Genomic DNA, 18,776 nt, shown 5'->3' with positions numbered 1-18,776 from the left:
ACGTACAATCTCTGGTGTACAGAATCTCACTCTATTTGTCATCTTACCCAGAGGGAATGGTGCCTTTGTTGTTCTGCTCAGTGTCTCTCATTAGACAAGAATGTCTGTAGAGGAATGCCCCTCTTGAAAAATGCAGTGGAGATATTTTTAATTATGGCATTGGGGCATTTTTGAAGTGTTTTTGTGTGATTTCAATTAAGATAAAACCTTGCCCAGACTGTTCCCGTGTTAAGGGCCCAGAACTCTTTTTTTTCTCTTTTTTTTTTTTTTACTTAATTTGAGAGTAAACTTCAGGGCTTCAGAATATATGTGCTGAACAATTACAGTGTTATGGCACTGATAAAGTAGTTGGGGTAATCTTTTATTAAAGCTGTCCCAAAGTCTGCTCTATTAATGCAGTATTCTTGATAACGTCTTCAATTTGCACTACTTAAAATATACATGCATGTCTCTTTTTTGTAAAGGAAGTAGAATTACACTTTCCTTACATTTTTTTAAAGCTTTATTTGAACAGATCAAATCTCTGGATGGGAGTTACATGTGTGTTGACAGGTTACACCCACTATCGCTGCTAGAATCTGTGCATCTGTCTTCTAAAACATCACTGTCAATAGCCTGGCTACCCATGTCTACGTACTCTCTCGACTGTTATCACTAAACATAGTTATGTTTGACTGGCGGAACTTTCACAGCAATACCTATGCCCTCTGTACCTATACAGTTGAAGTCGGAAGTTTACGTACACTTAGGTTGGAGTAATTAAAACTCATTTTTCAACCGCTCCACAAATGTCTTGTTAACAAACTATAGTTTTGGCAAGTCGGTTAGGACATCTACTTTGTGCATGACACAAGTAATTTTTCCAACAATTGTTTACAGACAGATTATTTCACTTATAATTCACTCTATCACAATTTCAGTGGGTCAGAAGTTTACATACACTAAGTTGACTGTGCCTTTAAACAGCTTGGAAAATTCCAGAAAATGATGCCATGGCTTAAGAAGCTTCCTGTGGATGTATTTCAAGGCCTACCTTCAAACTCAGTGCCTCTTTGCTTGACATCATGGGGAAATCAAAAGAAATCAGCCAAGACCCCAGAAAACAAATTATAGACCTCCACAAGTCTGGTTCATCCTTGGGAGCAATTTCCAAACGCCTGAAGGTACCACGTTCATCTGTACAAACAATAGTATGCAAGTATAAACACCATGGGACCACACAACCGTCATACCTCTCAGGAAGGAGACACGTTCTGTCTCCTAGAGATTAATGTACTTTGGTGCGAAAAGTGAAAATCAATCCCAGAACAACAGCAAAGGACCTTGTGAAGATGCTGGAGGAAACAGGTACAAAAGTCCTATATCGACATAACCTGAAAGGCCGCTCAGCAAAGAAGAAGCCACTGCTCCAAAACCACCATAAAAAAGCCAGACTACGGTTTGCAAATGCACATGAGGACAAAGATCGTACTTTTTAGAGAAATGTCCTCTTGTCTGATGAAACAAAAATAGAACTGTTTGGCCATAATGACCATCGTTATGTTTGGAGGAAAAAGGGGGAGGCTTGCAAGCCAAAGAACACCATCCCAACCGTGAAGCACGGGGGTGGCAGCATCATGTTGTGGGGGTGCTTTGCTGCAGGAGGGACTGGTGCACTTCACAAAATAGATGGCATCATGAGGGAGGAAAATTATGTGGATATATTGAAGCAACATCTCAAGACATCAGTCAGGAAGTTAAAGCTTGGTTGCAAATGAGTCTTCCAAATGGACAATGACCCCAAGCATACTTCCAAAGTTGTGGCAAAATGGCTAAAGGACAACTAAGTCAAGGTTTTGGAGTGGCCATCACCAAGCATCAACTTCAATCCCATAGAAAATTTGTAGGCAGAACTGGAAAAGCGTGTGCGAGCAAGGAGGCCTTCAAACCTGACCCAGTTACACCAGCTCTGTCAGGAGGAATTGGCCAAAAATCACCCAACTTATTGTGGGATGCTTGTGGAAGGCTACCCAAAACGTTTGACCCAAGTTAAAAAATGTAAAGGCAATGCTACCAAATGCTAATTGAGTGTATGTACATTTCCGACTTCAACTGTATGTGTGCTTGACCTTGACCAACTGTATTATCCTCTGTGTCCTTCCCATGATGACTCACACTATGACCCACTTTTCCCCCCTAGCTGGCACCATCTCTGGCGAAGAGGTACCCATTGTGTCCAAGACCAATATCCAGGAACACAGAGACAGCTTCTCCTGTGAGAAGTTCAACTTCCGGGTCAACTCCAACATCACCTTCTATGTCTATGTCAGCAACTTCTCCTGGCCAATCAAGATCCAGGTGAGGTTCTGTCAGTAGTGATCTCACAATCCACAACTGCTTTACATCCCCACCCAGGGAGATACATTAAATTAGGTTTAAAAATATTTACACTACCGTTCAAAAGTTTGGGGTCACTTAGAGATGTCCTTGTTTTTGAAAGAAAAGCCATTTTTTTGTCCATTTAAAATAACATCAAATTGATCAGAAATACAGTGTAGACATTGTTTTCCAATTTGTAAGTCGCTCTGGATAAGAGCGTCTGCTAAATGACTTAGATGTAGATGTTAATGTTGTAAATGACTATTGTAGCTGGAAACGGCAGATTTCTTATGGAATATCTACATTGGCGTACAGAGGCCCATTATCAGCAACCATCACTCCTGTGTTCCAATGGCACGTTGTGTTAGCTAATCCATGTTTATCTATTTAAAACGCTAATTGATTATTAGAAAACCCTTATGCAATTATGTTAGCACAGCTGAAAACTGTTGTTCTGATTAAAAAAGCAATTAAACTGGCCTTCTGTAGATTAGTTGAGTATCTGGAGCATCAGCATTTGTGGGTTCGATTACATGCTCAATATGGCCAAAAACAAAGTACTTTCTTCTGATACTCGTCAGTCTATTCTTGTTCTGAGAAATTAAGGCTATTCCATGCGAGAAATTGCCAAGAAACTGAAGATCTCGTACAAGGCTGTGTACTACTCCCTTCACAGAACAGCGCAAACTGGCTATAACCAGAATAGAAAGAGGAGTGGGAGGCCCCGTTGCACAACTGAGCAAGAGGACAAGTACATTAGAGTGTCTAGTTTGAGAAACAGACGCCTCACAAGTCCTCAACTGGCAGCTTCATTAAATAGTACTCGCAAAACACCAGTCTCAATGTCAACGGTGAAGAGGCTACTCCGAGATGCTGGCCTTCTAGGCAGAGTTTCTCTCTCCAGTGTCTGTGTTATTTTGCCCATCTTAATCTTTTCATTTTATTGGCCAGTCTAAGATGTGGCCTTTTCTTTGCAACTCTGCCTAGAAGGCCAGCATTCCGGAGTCGCCTCTTCACTGTTGACGGCTCAGGATATTGAGGCTCAGGATATTGAACTATGGACGAATGGCTGGTGGTAGCGGAGTTGAGGGTGCAGGTGGTGTTACACACACTCATGCTGGTTTCCCATGTTCAGTCTCTGGGTTTCATAGTGAATCAAGAGAAGAGCTGTTTGACTACATCTCAACGCATTCTGTTTCTGGGTCTTGAGTTAGACTCAGAGTGTAGAATTGTGCGTTCTTGTCCCTGCAGAGGGTGGCCGGTTTCCTGCTTTGCTTCGTCCAATTTTTGCCTATTTGTGATGATGGTTTCTATTATCGCTGTGTTCCCCTGGGGCTGTTGCGAACTTTCCAGCGGTGGGTGGTAGACACTCGCTTGGACGCATCATCGCACCACCTAAACCCCTAGTCACTGTGGGTGTCTCGTCATACCTATGGTCTCAGCTCGATAGAGGGACCCGTGGCTGTTTTCGCTGGGGACCCCCATGGGTCGAGCTATTTCTCGCAAGGTGATCATGACAGACCTATCCCCCTGTGGGTGGGGTGCACTGTGCATGGGCAGCTCAATTTGGGGGTTTAAGACTATGTCGCCGAGCGTGCCATACATCAATTACGTGGAGATTTTGGGAAAGGAGATACAACACCTGTTCGGCCACGCGCCTCCCCGTTCTGGGCTCGGTGAAGAGGGGTGAAAATGTATGGCATTAATCCGTGCCTCTGGTTTATCACCTGTGGAAAGCAGGGCTTCTGGTGAGGCATTGTGTTCATTGGCCTTGTCAGGCGTGATTCTAATGTTCTTCAGTAGAGTAACGCTTAAAATCACCATAGCTGTGCTGTACCTCATTTTCCTCCTTCAGGGAACAGTAGTTATAGTCATAACTGTACAATCTCAGAGAACAATTGCCCCCTACAAAAATGTGGGTTTTATACTTCCTGCAATGGATTTGTTCGCTTGAGAGGACTGTTGGGAAACAATATCTGATTTAAACAATTTCTGTCTCTACAGAACATATAAATATGTGAAATGGCTCTAGAACTCTCGGTCTGTCTCTTTAAGGCATAAAGCCATGATAGGACCTTGAGCATAAACTATAATAAAACGTGTTTGGCAAAAATATAATCTTTAATGATCCGTGAGTTTTGTAGTGTCGCCATCAATTATTTAGGATTGCCTTAATACTGAGACAGCCATACAAAATATTCATGGTTTAATCTTATGATCCATAAAATTGAAGTAGACTTTGGCGGTGATATTTTAAGATATCTGTCACACCCAATGTTGTGATAAAACGAGCTGAAATGTGATTGAATGGACTGACTGCAAGTAGCATGCTTAGTTAATCAACACTGAGACACTCAAAAAATAAAGAAAATGGAGGTATTGGATATGCTAGACCAGGCCTGGGTGATTATGTTCCATGGAGGGCCACATTAGAATACATTTTTGCCATCGCGGGCCAGAATCATATTACAGAGTTATACATCATGTGTATGACTGTGTTGACAGATATATCTACTGTAAATCACATCCAGATATGCTACTTATTTAACTTTTTTAACATGCACAGAAATAAACCACATCCATGTTCTCCTTTTGGTAGGTCTTTTCATTATTAAACATGCAATGAAGGTATAGTTTCTGACATTGCTATGTGCAGGATTGCTGAGAGGTGAGAGTCAGTAAGAGATGATCTATGCCATGACTTGTTATGTTTCATCACTGAAAATGTCTGTTCACATACATAGGTTGACCCAAACAGTACAAACATATTCTGAGCATGACTCCTAATCTTTGGAAAGTTTTGTTCATCGAGAGATGCATAGAACCTCAACAGTGACATTGTTTTGAATAGTTCTCCAATCACTGCATCAGACTGAAGATCGATAAGCTCAGGTTGCAGGTCTTTGGGCACATTATCCACATTGAAGGTGAAAGGAGAGGAAACCAACAGCATGTCATTTTCCAACACTTTGAAATCCTCAAAACGACGAGAAAACTCACTGTTCAAACCACGCAGCAGCGATGTATACTTCTCCCGCTGTCCATCTGATAGGGAACAGACTAGTAGTGTCGGAAGGTGGATGTATACTTCCCCTGCTGGTCATCTGATAGGGAACAGACTAGTAGTGTCGGAAGGTGGATGTATACTTCCCCTGCTGGTCATCTGATAGGGAACAGACTAGTAGTGTCGGAAGGTGGATGTATACTTCTCCCGCTGGTCATCTGATAGGGAACAGACTAGTAGTGTCGGAAGGTGGATGTATACTTCTCCCGCTGGTCATCTGATAGGGAACAGACTAGTAGTGTCGGAAGGTGGATGTATACTTCTCCCTCTGGTCATCTGATAGGGAACAGACTAGGAGTGTCGGAAGGTGGATGTATACTTCTCCCTCTGGTCATCTGATAGGGAACAGACTAGTAGTGTCGGAAGGTGGATGTATACTTCTCCCTCTGGTCATCTGATAGGGAACAGACTAGGAGTGTCGGAAGGTGGATGTATACTTCTCCCTCTGGTCATCTGATAGGGAACAGACTAGTAGTGTCGGAAGGTGGATGTATACTTCCCCTGCTGGTCATCTGATAGGGAACAGACTAGTAGTGTCGGAAGGTGGATGTATACTGCTCCCGCTGGTCATCTGATAGGGAACAGACTAGTAGTGTCGGAAGGTGGATGTATACTTCTCCCGCTGGTCATCTGATAGGGAACAGACTAGTAGTGTCGGAAGGTGGATGTATACTTCTCCCGCTGGTCATCTGATAGGGAACAGACTAGTAGTGTCGGAAGGTGGGTGTATACTTCTCCCGCTGGTCATCTGATAGGGAACAGACTAGTAGTGTCGGAAGGTGGATGTATACTTCTCCCGCTGGTCATCTGATAGGGAACAGACTAGTAGTGTCGGAAGGTGGGTGTATACTTCTCCCGCTGGTCATCTGATAGGGAACAGACTAGTAGTGTCGGAAGGTGGGTGTATACTTCTCCCGCTGGTCATCTGATAGGGAACAGACTAGTAGTGTCGGAAGGTGGATGTATACTTCTCCCGCTGTCCATCTGACAGGGAACAGACTAGTAGTGTCGGAAGGTGGATGTATACTTCTCCCGCTGTCCATCTGACAGGGAACAGACTAGTAGTGTCGGAAGGTGGGTGAGATTGTTGGATTCTACTTGGTACGTCAGGTTGAGTAAATTTCCCTTGAAGGCTTTGACAAGGCTGTACATCTGATGTGCAAAAAGGCCCTTCCCTAGTTTGGAATCCAGTTCATTCATGAGGGCCATGATGTTTACGGTGAAAGCATAATCAGCCAACCATTCTTTATCTTGCAGTTGAGGGAAATCCACATATTTTCCTTTCATTTGCAAAAACTCAGCAATCTCCGACTTCAGGTCCCACACCCTTTTAAGCACCTTCCCCAAACTCAGCCATCGCACGTTTGTGTGGTAAGGGAGATCTGCATACCCCGACTCTGTCTCTTCCAACAGTGAGACAAACTGCCTGTGGTTTAAAGATTTTGCTCTTATGAAGTTTACCACTTTAGTGACTGTATCCACAACATGGCTCATTTCCAGAACACATTTCCAGAGCACCTCCTGATAAATAATGCAATGCAGGAAAATCATTTTCTTATCTGGGTTCAGCTCAGCTACTTGACGTTGTATCCCTTTCAAAAGGCCAATGTTTTGGCCTTATGTCAAGTTTGGGCACCCATCAATGGTCACACTGGATAACTTTTCAAAACTCAGTCCCAGCTTTTCCACACACTTATTAACCTCCTCCAATAAATATTTCCCTGTGGTTGTGTTCTTCATTGACTGCACTGAAGCAAGCTCCTCTGTAATTTCAAAGTCTGGGGTTATGCCTCGAAAGAATATCAACAACTACGCCATGTCATGTGCATCACTGCTCTCATCCAGAGCCAAGGAGAAATAGGTGCAATCCTTTACCTTGTCTTTCAGCTATTATTCCATATTATCTGAGATGTCATCAACACGCTGTGTCGCTGTTCGTCTTGACAGGGAAACATTTTCAAACAGCTCTTTCTTGTCGGGGCAAAGTATTGCGGCAGAGTCAATTAAACATTCTTTTATGAATTCGCCCTCAGCGAAATACTTGCTATGTTTAGCAATTTTGTGGGACGATACATAGCTAGCTCTCGCAATTCCGTCGTTTGCTGAATGCAGTTTTGTGAAAAGACCTTGCTGCTTTTTGCAACTGAGAAAGAAACTCTTTCGATGCACTTGCCCTCTGCTCAGAAGAAATATTCCTATATTTCTCTGCATGCTTCGTCTGGAAGTGTGGGACAAGTGCCCTCTTTGCACACTAAGCACACAGCTTTCCCTGATACCTCAATAAATACATATTTCAATGTCCACTCTTGCTGGAACACCCTACATTCATTGTCTACTTGCCTTTTCTTTGAACTCTTTGGAAAAACTCATTTTTGCACAATTTCTATCAAGCTACTATTTGTAACTGTGACGTGTGTGTGTCAGCCTGTCAGTCACTGTCTGTCCTCGTGCAGTTGTTATTTATACGTGCCTTTAAAATAAATGTCCCACAAGCGGTGGGAGTTAAATCATTACACAAAGGCGAGTATTCATTGGGCTTTTAATTTGAATAACAAATACGTTTTTCAAAACGTTGAGCATGAGCATGATTCCGCGGGCTGTATTGAATCAGGCGAGCCGGCCTTTGCCCAGGCCTGTGCTAGACATATGTTGCAATGCAATATCTGAAAGAGGAGCTGCACATCTTCTGGGACTGTCACACACTCTGTAGCTCATATTTGGGATTTCTCTCCCGGTCCCCACTGCTTTTCTGGGTAATTAAATGTTTTCTTATTTTAATGTTTTAGCTTTCGGGGAGAGAACAACAGAGCAGCACCAGCTGGTTTTAGATGCAGCAACCAAACAGACAATCAAACAGAGAAACATTCTTAGAGGGGAATATCAAATACAGAATGTTGAAGGTGCTCAGGTAGTATTGAATGAATGTAGCAGTTGATTGCAGACTGTCCTGCAGCATGTGTTAAGGTAATCCGTCGATTGATCGGGGCTCATAAGTATTTCCCATAAATGCGGTTTTATCAGAGCTCTATACAGATGAGATGGTAACGTGAGAATTTAATTATCATGATTATCATGAGCACTATCCCACAGCCGTATATAGAGCCATCTCAGTCGGACGCATTTTCGTCAGTAACACGAGACCAGGCCCCGCCTCTCTCTTGACCTTGGTGGCTTCCGACACAGACACGGTAATGATGGGGAATTGTCCAGAGGATTTCTAATGGCCAGTCTCAATTATTAGTTATATATTGTTTTGCTCTGAAGTTTGGTTTAGTATGTAATGCCAATCTGATTTATATGAAATATAGTGATGTCTCACCCTCAGTGAAGGGCACCACCAACATCTGTCATTTTATCTGACTGAGTGACTCATCCTTTGAGAAGAAACTCTTTGGATTTTGATTCCAAAATGAGATACAGTATGCCAAGTTTTCTGTAGCCATTATCATATAAAGACTTCCAGACCAGTCATATTGTTTTTCATTCTGGGATGTGTAGCCCAGGTCAGACTAGCTGTGTCCGCTACAAAGTGTGTCAGATGGAAGCAGATTTAGGCTGGTGAGATGTGTTGCCTTGGGTTTCTCCGGCTGTACTGATCTAATGACAAGAGAGAGATTACTTTCGCCACCAGGGCTATGATCCCTGTCCTCCTCTTTCTCTATTTCTCTTTCACATCCACTCTGGAAGGATTTTACTTGCTCTCTCTATCTTCTTTTCCTTTCTTGGACTCTCTCCTACACGGATACATACGGAATAATACACACTCTGCATTGAACTGAGACTCTCTTTGTTTCCTGCAGATATGGGGGCACATCAGTTGATTGAAAATCGTCTACAGTTTCAGAGAGAAGGGGTGGCTCAATTTCTGCTCTGTGAGGCGCTCTATCTAAGAACTTAGATCAAAGTTTTCTAACAGTGTTTTATATGAACAATTCTAAACCTTCCCCCAGATATAGTGTGTGTCTTAGACATGTCTCTGAAATACATTAGATATGTGTTCGCTTATCTATTCTCCAAAGATTTCTACATGTATTGTTATTGCTAGTCTGCATGTAAACAAGCCCACTGAACTCCTCCTCTTATGGGAGGAACTAGGTTGACCGTGACCATTTCAGTCCTCATTAACATTGCGAGTGTAGCCGTGTGCTCTGGTCCCTGACGTGATGTTTTTCACTGTGGCAGTGAGACTGGGTGTAAAGATGGGTCCTCCTCCACTCTCCGGTCATTGTCTGCTTTTTGGGCCATCACCATCCCAGAGGACCCCCTGAGCTATCCAACACACTGCCTGACTGACTGAGCACTATCCAACACACTGCCTGACTTACTGAGCACTGTCCAACACACTACCTGACTGCCTGAGCGCTGTACAACACACTGCCTGACTGACGGTGCGATGTACAACACACTGCCTGACTGACGGTGCGATGTACAACACACTGCCTGACTGACGGTGCGATGTACAACACACTGCCTGACTGACGGTGCGATGTACAACACACTGCCTGACTGACGGTGCGATGTACAACACACTGCCTGACTGACGGTGCGATGTACAACACACTGCCTGACTGACGGTGCGATGTACAACACACTGCCTGACTGACGGTGCGATGTACAACACACTGCCTGACTGACGGTGCGATGTACAACACACTGCCTGACTGACGGTGCGATGTACAACACACTGCCTGACTGACGGTGCGATGTACAACACACTGCCTGACTGACGGTGCGATGTACAACACACTACCTGACTGCCTGAGCGCTGTACAACACACTGCCTGACTGACGGTGCGATGTACAACACACTGCCTGACTGACGGTGCGATGTACAACACACTGCCTGACTGACGGTGCGATGTACAACACACTGCCTGACTGACGGTGCGATGTACAACACACTGCCTGACTGACGGTGCGATGTACAACACACTGCCTGACTGACGGTGCGATGTACAACACACTGCCTGACTGACGGTGCGATGTACAACACACTGCCTGACTGACGGTGCGATGTACAACACACTGCCTGACTGACGGTGCGATGTACAACACACTGCCTGACTGACGGTGCGATGTACAACACACTGCCTGACTGACGGTGCGATGTACAACACACTGCCTGACTGACGGTGCGATGTACAACACACTGCCTGACTGACGGTGCGATGTACAACACACTGCCTGACTGACGGTGCGATGTACAACACACTGCCTGACTGACGGTGCGATGTACAACACACTGCCTGACTGACGGTGCGATGTACAACACACTGCCTGACTGACTGAGCACTGTACAACACACTGCCTGACTGACTGAGCACTGTACAACACACTGCCTGACTGACTGAGCACTGTACAACACACTGCCTGACTGACTGAGCACTGTACAACACACTGCCTGACTGACTGAGCACTGTACAACACACTGCCTGACTGACGGTGCGATGTACAACACACTGCCTGACTGACTGAGCACTGTACAACACAGCCTGACTGCCTGAGTGCTGTGCAACACACTGCCTGACTGACTAAGAGCTGTCACGACTCTGACGGACGGTCTCAGTAGTTACAATGACCGAAGGCTTGTTACACACTCGCCAACTAAGCGATCGCTCTCCCTCTCTCTCTCACACACGCACATACTTCCAGACAGAGTAATACATACCTTTCACATCCACTTCACAGAGCGTAATCAGATCTGAAAGGAAACAACCTCCTAATTAAACACTCCTGAACACAGGGAATATGAAGTCGCTTAGCGTGACAGATGTCAGTGTGACAGATGTCTGTGTAGCAATGTCACTTTCTCTTCACTAACATCTGGAGGAAGATGTGATAGGTAGAATATGTGTGGGTGTATACTATACTTGTTATTGTCTTTATACTATGTACTGTATATTGACATGTTTATATGTTTTTCACTACATATTTGTTAAAAAAAAAAATCCTGTTTGCATGCTGTGCTCTAGTCCTCCTCCACCTTCTCTCACATGAAACATTTTATTATTCATATTCCAATTAGTCACAAGGACAAATTACAGTGGGGACGACGGGATACATTAGAACACTATTTCTGTGATGTATCGCTGAGCTGTAGCGGGAAGTATTTCTGTCCCAATTCTCTTAGGCGGGAAAGACTACACCGGATGACGGACGCGCGCCCAGTCCCCTCTCCCCCTTCTTCCCCCCTCGTCTGCCCCCCCCCCCCCCCCCCCCCCGATAGTATGAGTGTGGCCCCTGTAGCCATATGACCTCACCCCTGCTCTCAGGGCTGGTTGGAGGGCAGAGTGAGCTGCTGATCATATGTCCTTGTGGAACAGATTTAGATTGAATCTGTCAAGCTGACCTTGCACCTTCTACCATGACATCACACTTTGCAGAAATGTATTTTCTGTTTTTTATCTCTGATTTGTAGAGCCAGGCGATGGTAACTCAACTGGTCAAGGCAGTCTGAGATTCTTTGTTGCAAATTTTATTGGGACATAGGCGTACCACCCTCCATCTCTCTATTTTTCTGTTTCTCCCTTTCTTTCTCTGATTGCCTGACCTACAGACTACTCAAGTCATCTGTCTTATACCATCAAATCAAATCAAATTGTATTGGTCACACACACATGGTTAGAAGATGTTATTGTGAGTGTAGCGAAGTGCTTATGCTTCTAGATCCGACAGTGCAGCAGTATCTAACAGGTAATATCTAACAATTCCACAACAAAACCTAATACACACAATCTAGTAAAGGAATGTGATGACAATATATAAGTATAAAATATATGTATGAGCAGTGACAGAGCGGCTAAGATGCAATAGATAGTAAAGAATAGATAGTGAAGGATACAGTATACATTATATACATATGAGGTGAGTAATGCGTGATATGTAAACATTCTTAAAGTGGCATTATTAAAGTGACTAGTGTTCCATTTATTAAAGAGGCCAATGATATCAAGTCTGTAGGTAGGCAGCCGCCTCTCTGTGCTAGTGGTGGCTGTTTAACAATCTGATGGCCTTGAGATAGAAGCTGTTTTTCTATCTCTCTGTCCCAGCTTTGATGCACCTGTACTGACCTCGCCTTTTGGATGGTAGCGGGGTGAACAGGCATTGGCTCGGGTGGTTGTTGTCCTTGATGACCTTTTTGGCCTTCCTGTGACATCGGGTGCTGTAGGTGTCCTGTAGGGCAGGTAGTTTGCCCCCGGTGATGCGTTGGGCAGACCGCACCACCCTCTGGAGAGCCCTGCGGTTATGGGCGGTGCAGTTTCCGTACCAGGCGGTGAGACAGCCCGACAGGAAGCTCTCAATTGTGCATCTGTAAAAGTTTTTTCGTCCCTCCTGAGGTTGAAGTGGCGCTGTTGTGCCTTCTTCACCACACTGTCTGTGTTCGTGGACCATTTCAGTTTGTCGTTGATATGTACACCGAGGAACTTAACTTTCCACCTTCTCCACTGCTGTTCCGTCAATGTAGATAGGGGGTGCTCCCTTTGCTGTTTCCTGAAGTCCATGATCATCTCTGTTGTTTTTCTTACATTGAGTGAGAGGTTATTTTCTTGACACCACACACCGAGGGCCCTCACCTCCTCCCTGTAGGCTGTCTTGTCGTTGTTGGTAATCAAGCCTACCACTGTAGTGTCGTCTGCAAACTTGATGATTGAGTTGGAGGTGTGCATGGCCACGCAGTCGTGGGTGAACAGGGAGTACAGGAGAGGGCTGAGAACGCACCCTTGTGGGGCCCCAGTGTTGAGGATCAGCGGAGTGGAGATGTTGTTTCCTACCTTCACCACCTGGGTCGGCCCGTCAGGAAGTCCAGGACCCAGTTGCACAGGGCTGGGTCGAGACCCAGGGTCTCAAGCTTATTGATGAGTTTGGAGGGTACGATGGTGTTGAATGCTGAGCTATAGTCAGTGAACAGCGTTCTAGCATTGGTATTCCTCTTGTCCAGATGGGATAGGGAAGTGTGCAGTGTTATGGCGATTTGCATCGTCTGTGGACCTATTGGGGGCGGTAAGCAAATTTGAGTGCGTCTAGGGTAACAGTAGGGTGGAGGTGATATGATCCTTGACTAGTCTCTCAAAGCATTCATTATGACAGAAGTGAGTGCTACAGGGCGATAGTCATTTAGTTCAGTTACCTTAGCTTTCTTGGGAACAGGAACAATGGTGGACATTTTGAAGCATGTGGGGACAGCAGACTGGGATAGGGATTGATTGAATATGTCCGTAAACACTCCAGCCAGCTGGTATGCGCATGCTCTGAGGACGCGGCTAGGGATGCCGTCTGGGCCGGCAGCCTTGCGATGGTTAACACGTTTAAATGTTTTACTCATGTCGGTCATGGAGAAGGTGAGCCCACAGTCTTTGGTAGCGGGCCGTGTCGGTGGCACTGTATTGTCCTCAAAGCGCGCAAAGAAGTTGTTTAATTTGTCTGGGAGAAAGACGTCGATGTCCGCGACGGGGTTGGTTTTCTTTTTTTCTTCTGTGGACCCTGCCACATACGTCTCGTGTTTGAGTCGTTGAATTATGACTCCACTTTGTCTCTATACTGACACTTTGGTGGTTTGATTGCCTTACGGAGGGAATAATTACACTGTTTGTATTCGGTCATGTTTCCAGTCGCCTTGCCATGTTTAAATGCTGTGGTACGTGCTTTCAGTTTTGCGCGAATGCTGCCATCAATCCAAGGTTTATGGTTAAGGAAGGTTTTAATAGTAACAGTGGGTACAACATCTCCTATACACTTCCTTATAAACTCGCTCACCAAGTCAGCGTATACGTCAATGTTATTGTCTGAGGCTACCCAAAACATATCCCAGTCTGCGTGATCAAAACATTCTTTTTTTTTTGAATATTTTATTTTTGCATTTTCCAATTAACAACATTCAAGACAAACGTGAAAAGATATTAGACAACAATAGGACAAAGTGACAGTAACAGATGAGCGTAACAAAGAAAGAAAAAATAAAACAAATTATAATTATACATACAAACATACAATAAAAATGTTTTTATAATGAGACATTGGATCATATGGTCACCTGCCGTAGGCTACATATTATACATTACGTGTGAAACATTATATAAGGATAATATAGAGATTCATTCAATGTGATGTGGGGAGAGATTCTCCATATAGTCAATAAAAGGTTGCCAAATTCTGTAAAATGTATTTAACTTATTCCTCAAGCGGTAAGTAATTTTCTCCAGTGGGATACAACTATTAACTTCTGATGGCCACATTGCAACTGGCAGGGGGGAATCCAATTTCCATTTCAAGGCGATACATTTCTTGGCAATCGCTAGGAATATTTCTGTTAGCTTTATAGTATGGCTTTGCCTAAGATTGGTGTTAGTAAAGTTGCCCAGTAGACAGACCTCCGGGTCTAAAGGGAATGCAACCCCATGAATTGAGGATATGGTATCGCATACCCCCTGCCAGAAACCGTGTAGTTTTGAACACTGCCAAGTGGAATGTAGGAATGTTCCTTCATCTGAGCCACATCTAAAACATAGGGAGGAGATATCAGGGTTGAACTTGTGCAGTCTAGATGGGGTGATATAGAGCTGATGGAGGAAATTAAACTGGATCAGTCTGTATCTGGAGTTCAATGTGGATGTAACACCATCCCTGCATAGGTCACTCCATAGACCCTCATCAAGATCAATACCCAGATCTTTTTCCCATCTAAGTCGGGGTTTATCTAGCCCAGGCAGTGTTAGTCCTGACATAAGAGCATCGTAAACACGGGAAATGGTCTTGAACAGTGGTTGGTCTGCGTGGCAGAGTTGTTCAATAGTTGACATCTTAGGTAGGTTCCATTGTCCCTTGAGAGACACCCTAATAAAGTTTCATAGTTGTAGGTAGCTAAAGAAGTCCCTGTTAGGCAAGTGGTATTTCTGTTTCAGCTGATCAAAAGACATAAGAACTCCCTCCTCGTAACAATGTTCCAGAAGAGTGATCCCCTTATCAGACCATGGTCTAAAGTTACTATTCTGGAAAAACATAGGAATCAATCTATTGTTCCATAAAGGGGTTTTAGGGGAAAGGAATCCACCTCGTCCGAACAGCTCATGCAGTTTGCACCATGCCAGGACAGAATGTATGATTAAAGGGTTGTCTGTGATGCTTTTTATAGATTTTCTGTCCCATTTGTAAAACAATTCTGCCCCAGTGTCATCATTTACCTCAAGCTTTTCAATGTTCAACCATGAGGGAGAGGGACCCTTATCAAACCTCTGAGCCAGAAACCTAGACTGTGCTGCCCAGTAGTACATTCTAAAATTGGGGAGGTTTAAGCCCCCTTGACTGTAATCCAGGGTCAGTTTATCCAGGCCAACCCTAGGGGTTTTGCCGTGCCAGATAAACCGTCTGGTCATCTTGTCGAGAGAGGAAAAGAATGCTGCGGGAACAGGGATAGGGAGAGATTGAAACAGATATAGAAATCTGGGCAGGACATTCATTTCAATTACATTGATTCTACCCAGTAGAGTGAGAGGTAAGTCCATCCATTTACAAAGGTCACCCTCCACCTTTTGCAACAAACTGGCCAGATTGAGTTTATAGAGGTTGGTCAGGTTACCATCCACCATTATGCCCAAATATGTGAAGCCCATAGGCGACCATCTAAAAGGAAACTTGTGCTTGATGGTATGATGGTCAAAGACAGACAACGGTAAGATTTCGCTTTTATCTAAATTGACCTTATATCCAGAGAAAGAACTATAACACTGTAGTAGGATCTGCAAGTGAGAGAGAGAATGTTCTGGGTTTGTTAGAAATAAGATAAGGTCGTCCGCAAAGTGTGATAATTTATGGGTATGGGGGCCCACCTCAAAGCCATGTATGTCAGGGCACGTTCTAATAGCCTCAGCCAACGGTTCGATGGCGAGGGCAAAGAGGTGGGGGCTAATTGGGCAACCTTGTCTGTTCCCCCTATAGAGAGGGAAAGAGGAGGAAGTAATCCCGTTGGTAGCAATCCTAGCTTTAGGAGATTTGTAGAGTGATTTTATCAAATTTACAAACACGGTACCTAAACCAAACTTTTCCAAGACGCGAAAGAGGTATGGCCATTCAACCCTATCAAAGGCCTAGTGTCGCAGGGAGACTGCGACACTAGGTATTTTGTTTTTGTTAGTAAGGTGAATTATATCAAAGAACCTTCTGAGATTATTGGAGGACAATCTATTAATTATGAAGCCAGTCTGATCTGGGTTGACCAACAGGGGAAGACATGACTCCAGTCTCTTAGATAGCATCTTGGTGACCAGTTTACAATCTGTGTTAAGGAGAGAGATTGGTCTATATGAGGCGGATCAAAACATTCTTGATGCGTGGAATCCATCTCTATCGGCACCATCTTGTCCTAATCCACAGCTATTCATTTGGACGGTGTACTTGCTACCTTCCTGCATTTACTGCTGTGTATTTTCTGTTTGAACCTTTTTGACAGAAGATGAGTTCCCTATTACCAATAATTAGTTCTCAGAACTACTCTAATCTTCTTTATGGTTAGTTTGGTGTGAGTGAAGATAAACCTGTCAGGATTGTTAGGTTCTAAATAAACAAAGTAAAAACTAACGGACAACTAGGAAAAGCTCAAACCAAGTTTATTCACCCAATGGGTCAGACAGCTGAACAGACAAAGACATGATCGCACCAGTACAAGTTTATATATACCCCACTTTAGGTGCAGTCCTCCTTTCCTCTAAACATTACATCTTTGTTGCTAGGCAGGAAGTTAAGTGATGTGGATAATAAACTGTTCCTTCTCCCTTAATGTGACCTGACCTGACCTCAGCTCCCATTCCTCACTAATCCACAGCTATCCACCCTTATCAGTGACCACAACCATGTGATTGCCGTTTCCCTTACTTAGTAACATTCCAAGTCCCTGGCTCATATCCAAAATCCATTGACCCCACCATATACATTGCTCCTACATATAACCCTTAACTTCTGGTGTAGCACGTATTTCAAATTACAACCCAACAATTGTAACCAGACTGTGGCCCTTCTCCTTTCCATAGGATACCTAATGTCTAACAAAAACATGTTCTGACAGAATGTAAACGTTCTGCGTTCCCTTTCATTCATTGACATGAATAGGGATATTTCATATTTCAGGTTTAGAAGTTAGAACCCATCAAGATGAACTCCGTACACTCAGTGAACTGATGCCCGGGGCTGTAAAATGATACCTGCTCATGTATAGCACATTTCTTCGATCTCCCCCCTGCACCTCCAGAGTGTCTCCAGTGTCTGTTTAATGAAGGCTGTGTGTGTGAAGTCCTGGTCCTATCAATCGCCTACCCGGCCACCCCACAGAAATAAAGGCTGTATGAATCCTACCCTCTCATCGATTCTCGTCTTTCCACTGACTCCTGCATGGCCAGGCCTAATTCAGCTGATTAAATGGGTTTCAGTGAGGCGGCCATGTTGTTTCCCCGGCTCTGGGCACACTATTGGTCCGTGATTAGATTTTCTCCCAACACAGAGTCACTTATTTAGCCTCTCAGAGGAAATCATTAAATAGAATGCCTTTCATAATGTAATTGCTGACAGGCACTGTGCGGTGTACCTCAACAGCCGCTCGCCTCCCCGACAATGGGAGTGACAAAGTGTCCTTTATTGGATAAAAGGGAAATTGAAACGGCACATAAAACATAGCAGCATCTCTATCTGATGATGGTCTTATCAGGAGGAGATCCTCTTTCCTATGGATGTAAGAGGAGAGGCCAGGTTAAGTGCTGCCTGTTTAAAAATATGGGAAACAGAGAGATGTCACGTGGGCTATTAGTTCACGGATGTTGATTGGGGGTATATGTGACTCACAGTCATTAACATATCAACCGGAATGCAGAGGAATTATTTTGTAAGGAATTTTAATGATGATCTTGCAACAGGAACTCAAATCTGAACAATAGGACTGTTTCTTTTCACTTTTTTCTAAAATGTAGAACAAACCTTGAGGCTGGCATGTAAGATTGGTGAAATTGATTAGTTCACAGGGAAACTGTTTACATTCAAACACTGTTCACTTTACCAAAATAAATGTCTAACTGTAAAATGAACAGACAGACAAATGAATTAAACAAATGAATTATAAAGGACACAGTCAGTCATAGGCCAAAACAGGTTTTTATTCCACTCAATGACTCCACTGTATTTCTCTTCACCACACTCAATATAAACAATATAATCCCTACATTGGTTTGGAGCTTGTACAAGTCACAGAGGTCACTAAAGCTGCTACTGACTATTTTGTCCTTGGTGAGTGTTTTTGGGGAACCCTGTAGCTGTTGCTAGCTGCTGGGTAGCTCTCTTCCTGGTACTCTGGACCCATTTGGGTCTGTTTTCGACC

At 44.0% G+C, this 18,776-nt stretch overlaps 1 protein-coding gene and 1 pseudogene across 3 annotated transcripts in view; one reads left to right on the top strand and one right to left on the bottom strand.

Annotated features, from left to right (window-relative positions):
- The window catches only part of LOC139570983 (attractin-like protein 1), a 352,370-nt gene that overhangs the window by 172,811 nt on the left and 160,783 nt on the right, over positions 1-18,776 (top strand). For all 3 annotated transcript variants that reach the window (XM_071393395.1, XM_071393394.1, XM_071393396.1), the window contains one exon: positions 2,180-2,337. In XM_071393395.1, the coding sequence (XP_071249496.1) occupies positions 2,180-2,337 (158 nt within the window). The remainder of the gene's footprint in view (positions 1-2,179; positions 2,338-18,776) is intronic.
- LOC139569658 (general transcription factor II-I repeat domain-containing protein 2A-like) lies at positions 6,446-7,162 on the bottom strand (annotated as a pseudogene).

Source organism: Salvelinus alpinus, chromosome 3 (assembly GCF_045679555.1).
Source record: "Salvelinus alpinus chromosome 3, SLU_Salpinus.1, whole genome shotgun sequence".
Lineage (NCBI taxonomy): Eukaryota > Metazoa > Chordata > Actinopteri > Salmoniformes > Salmonidae > Salvelinus > Salvelinus alpinus.
This window is presented reverse-complemented; position numbering and strand designations above follow the sequence as displayed.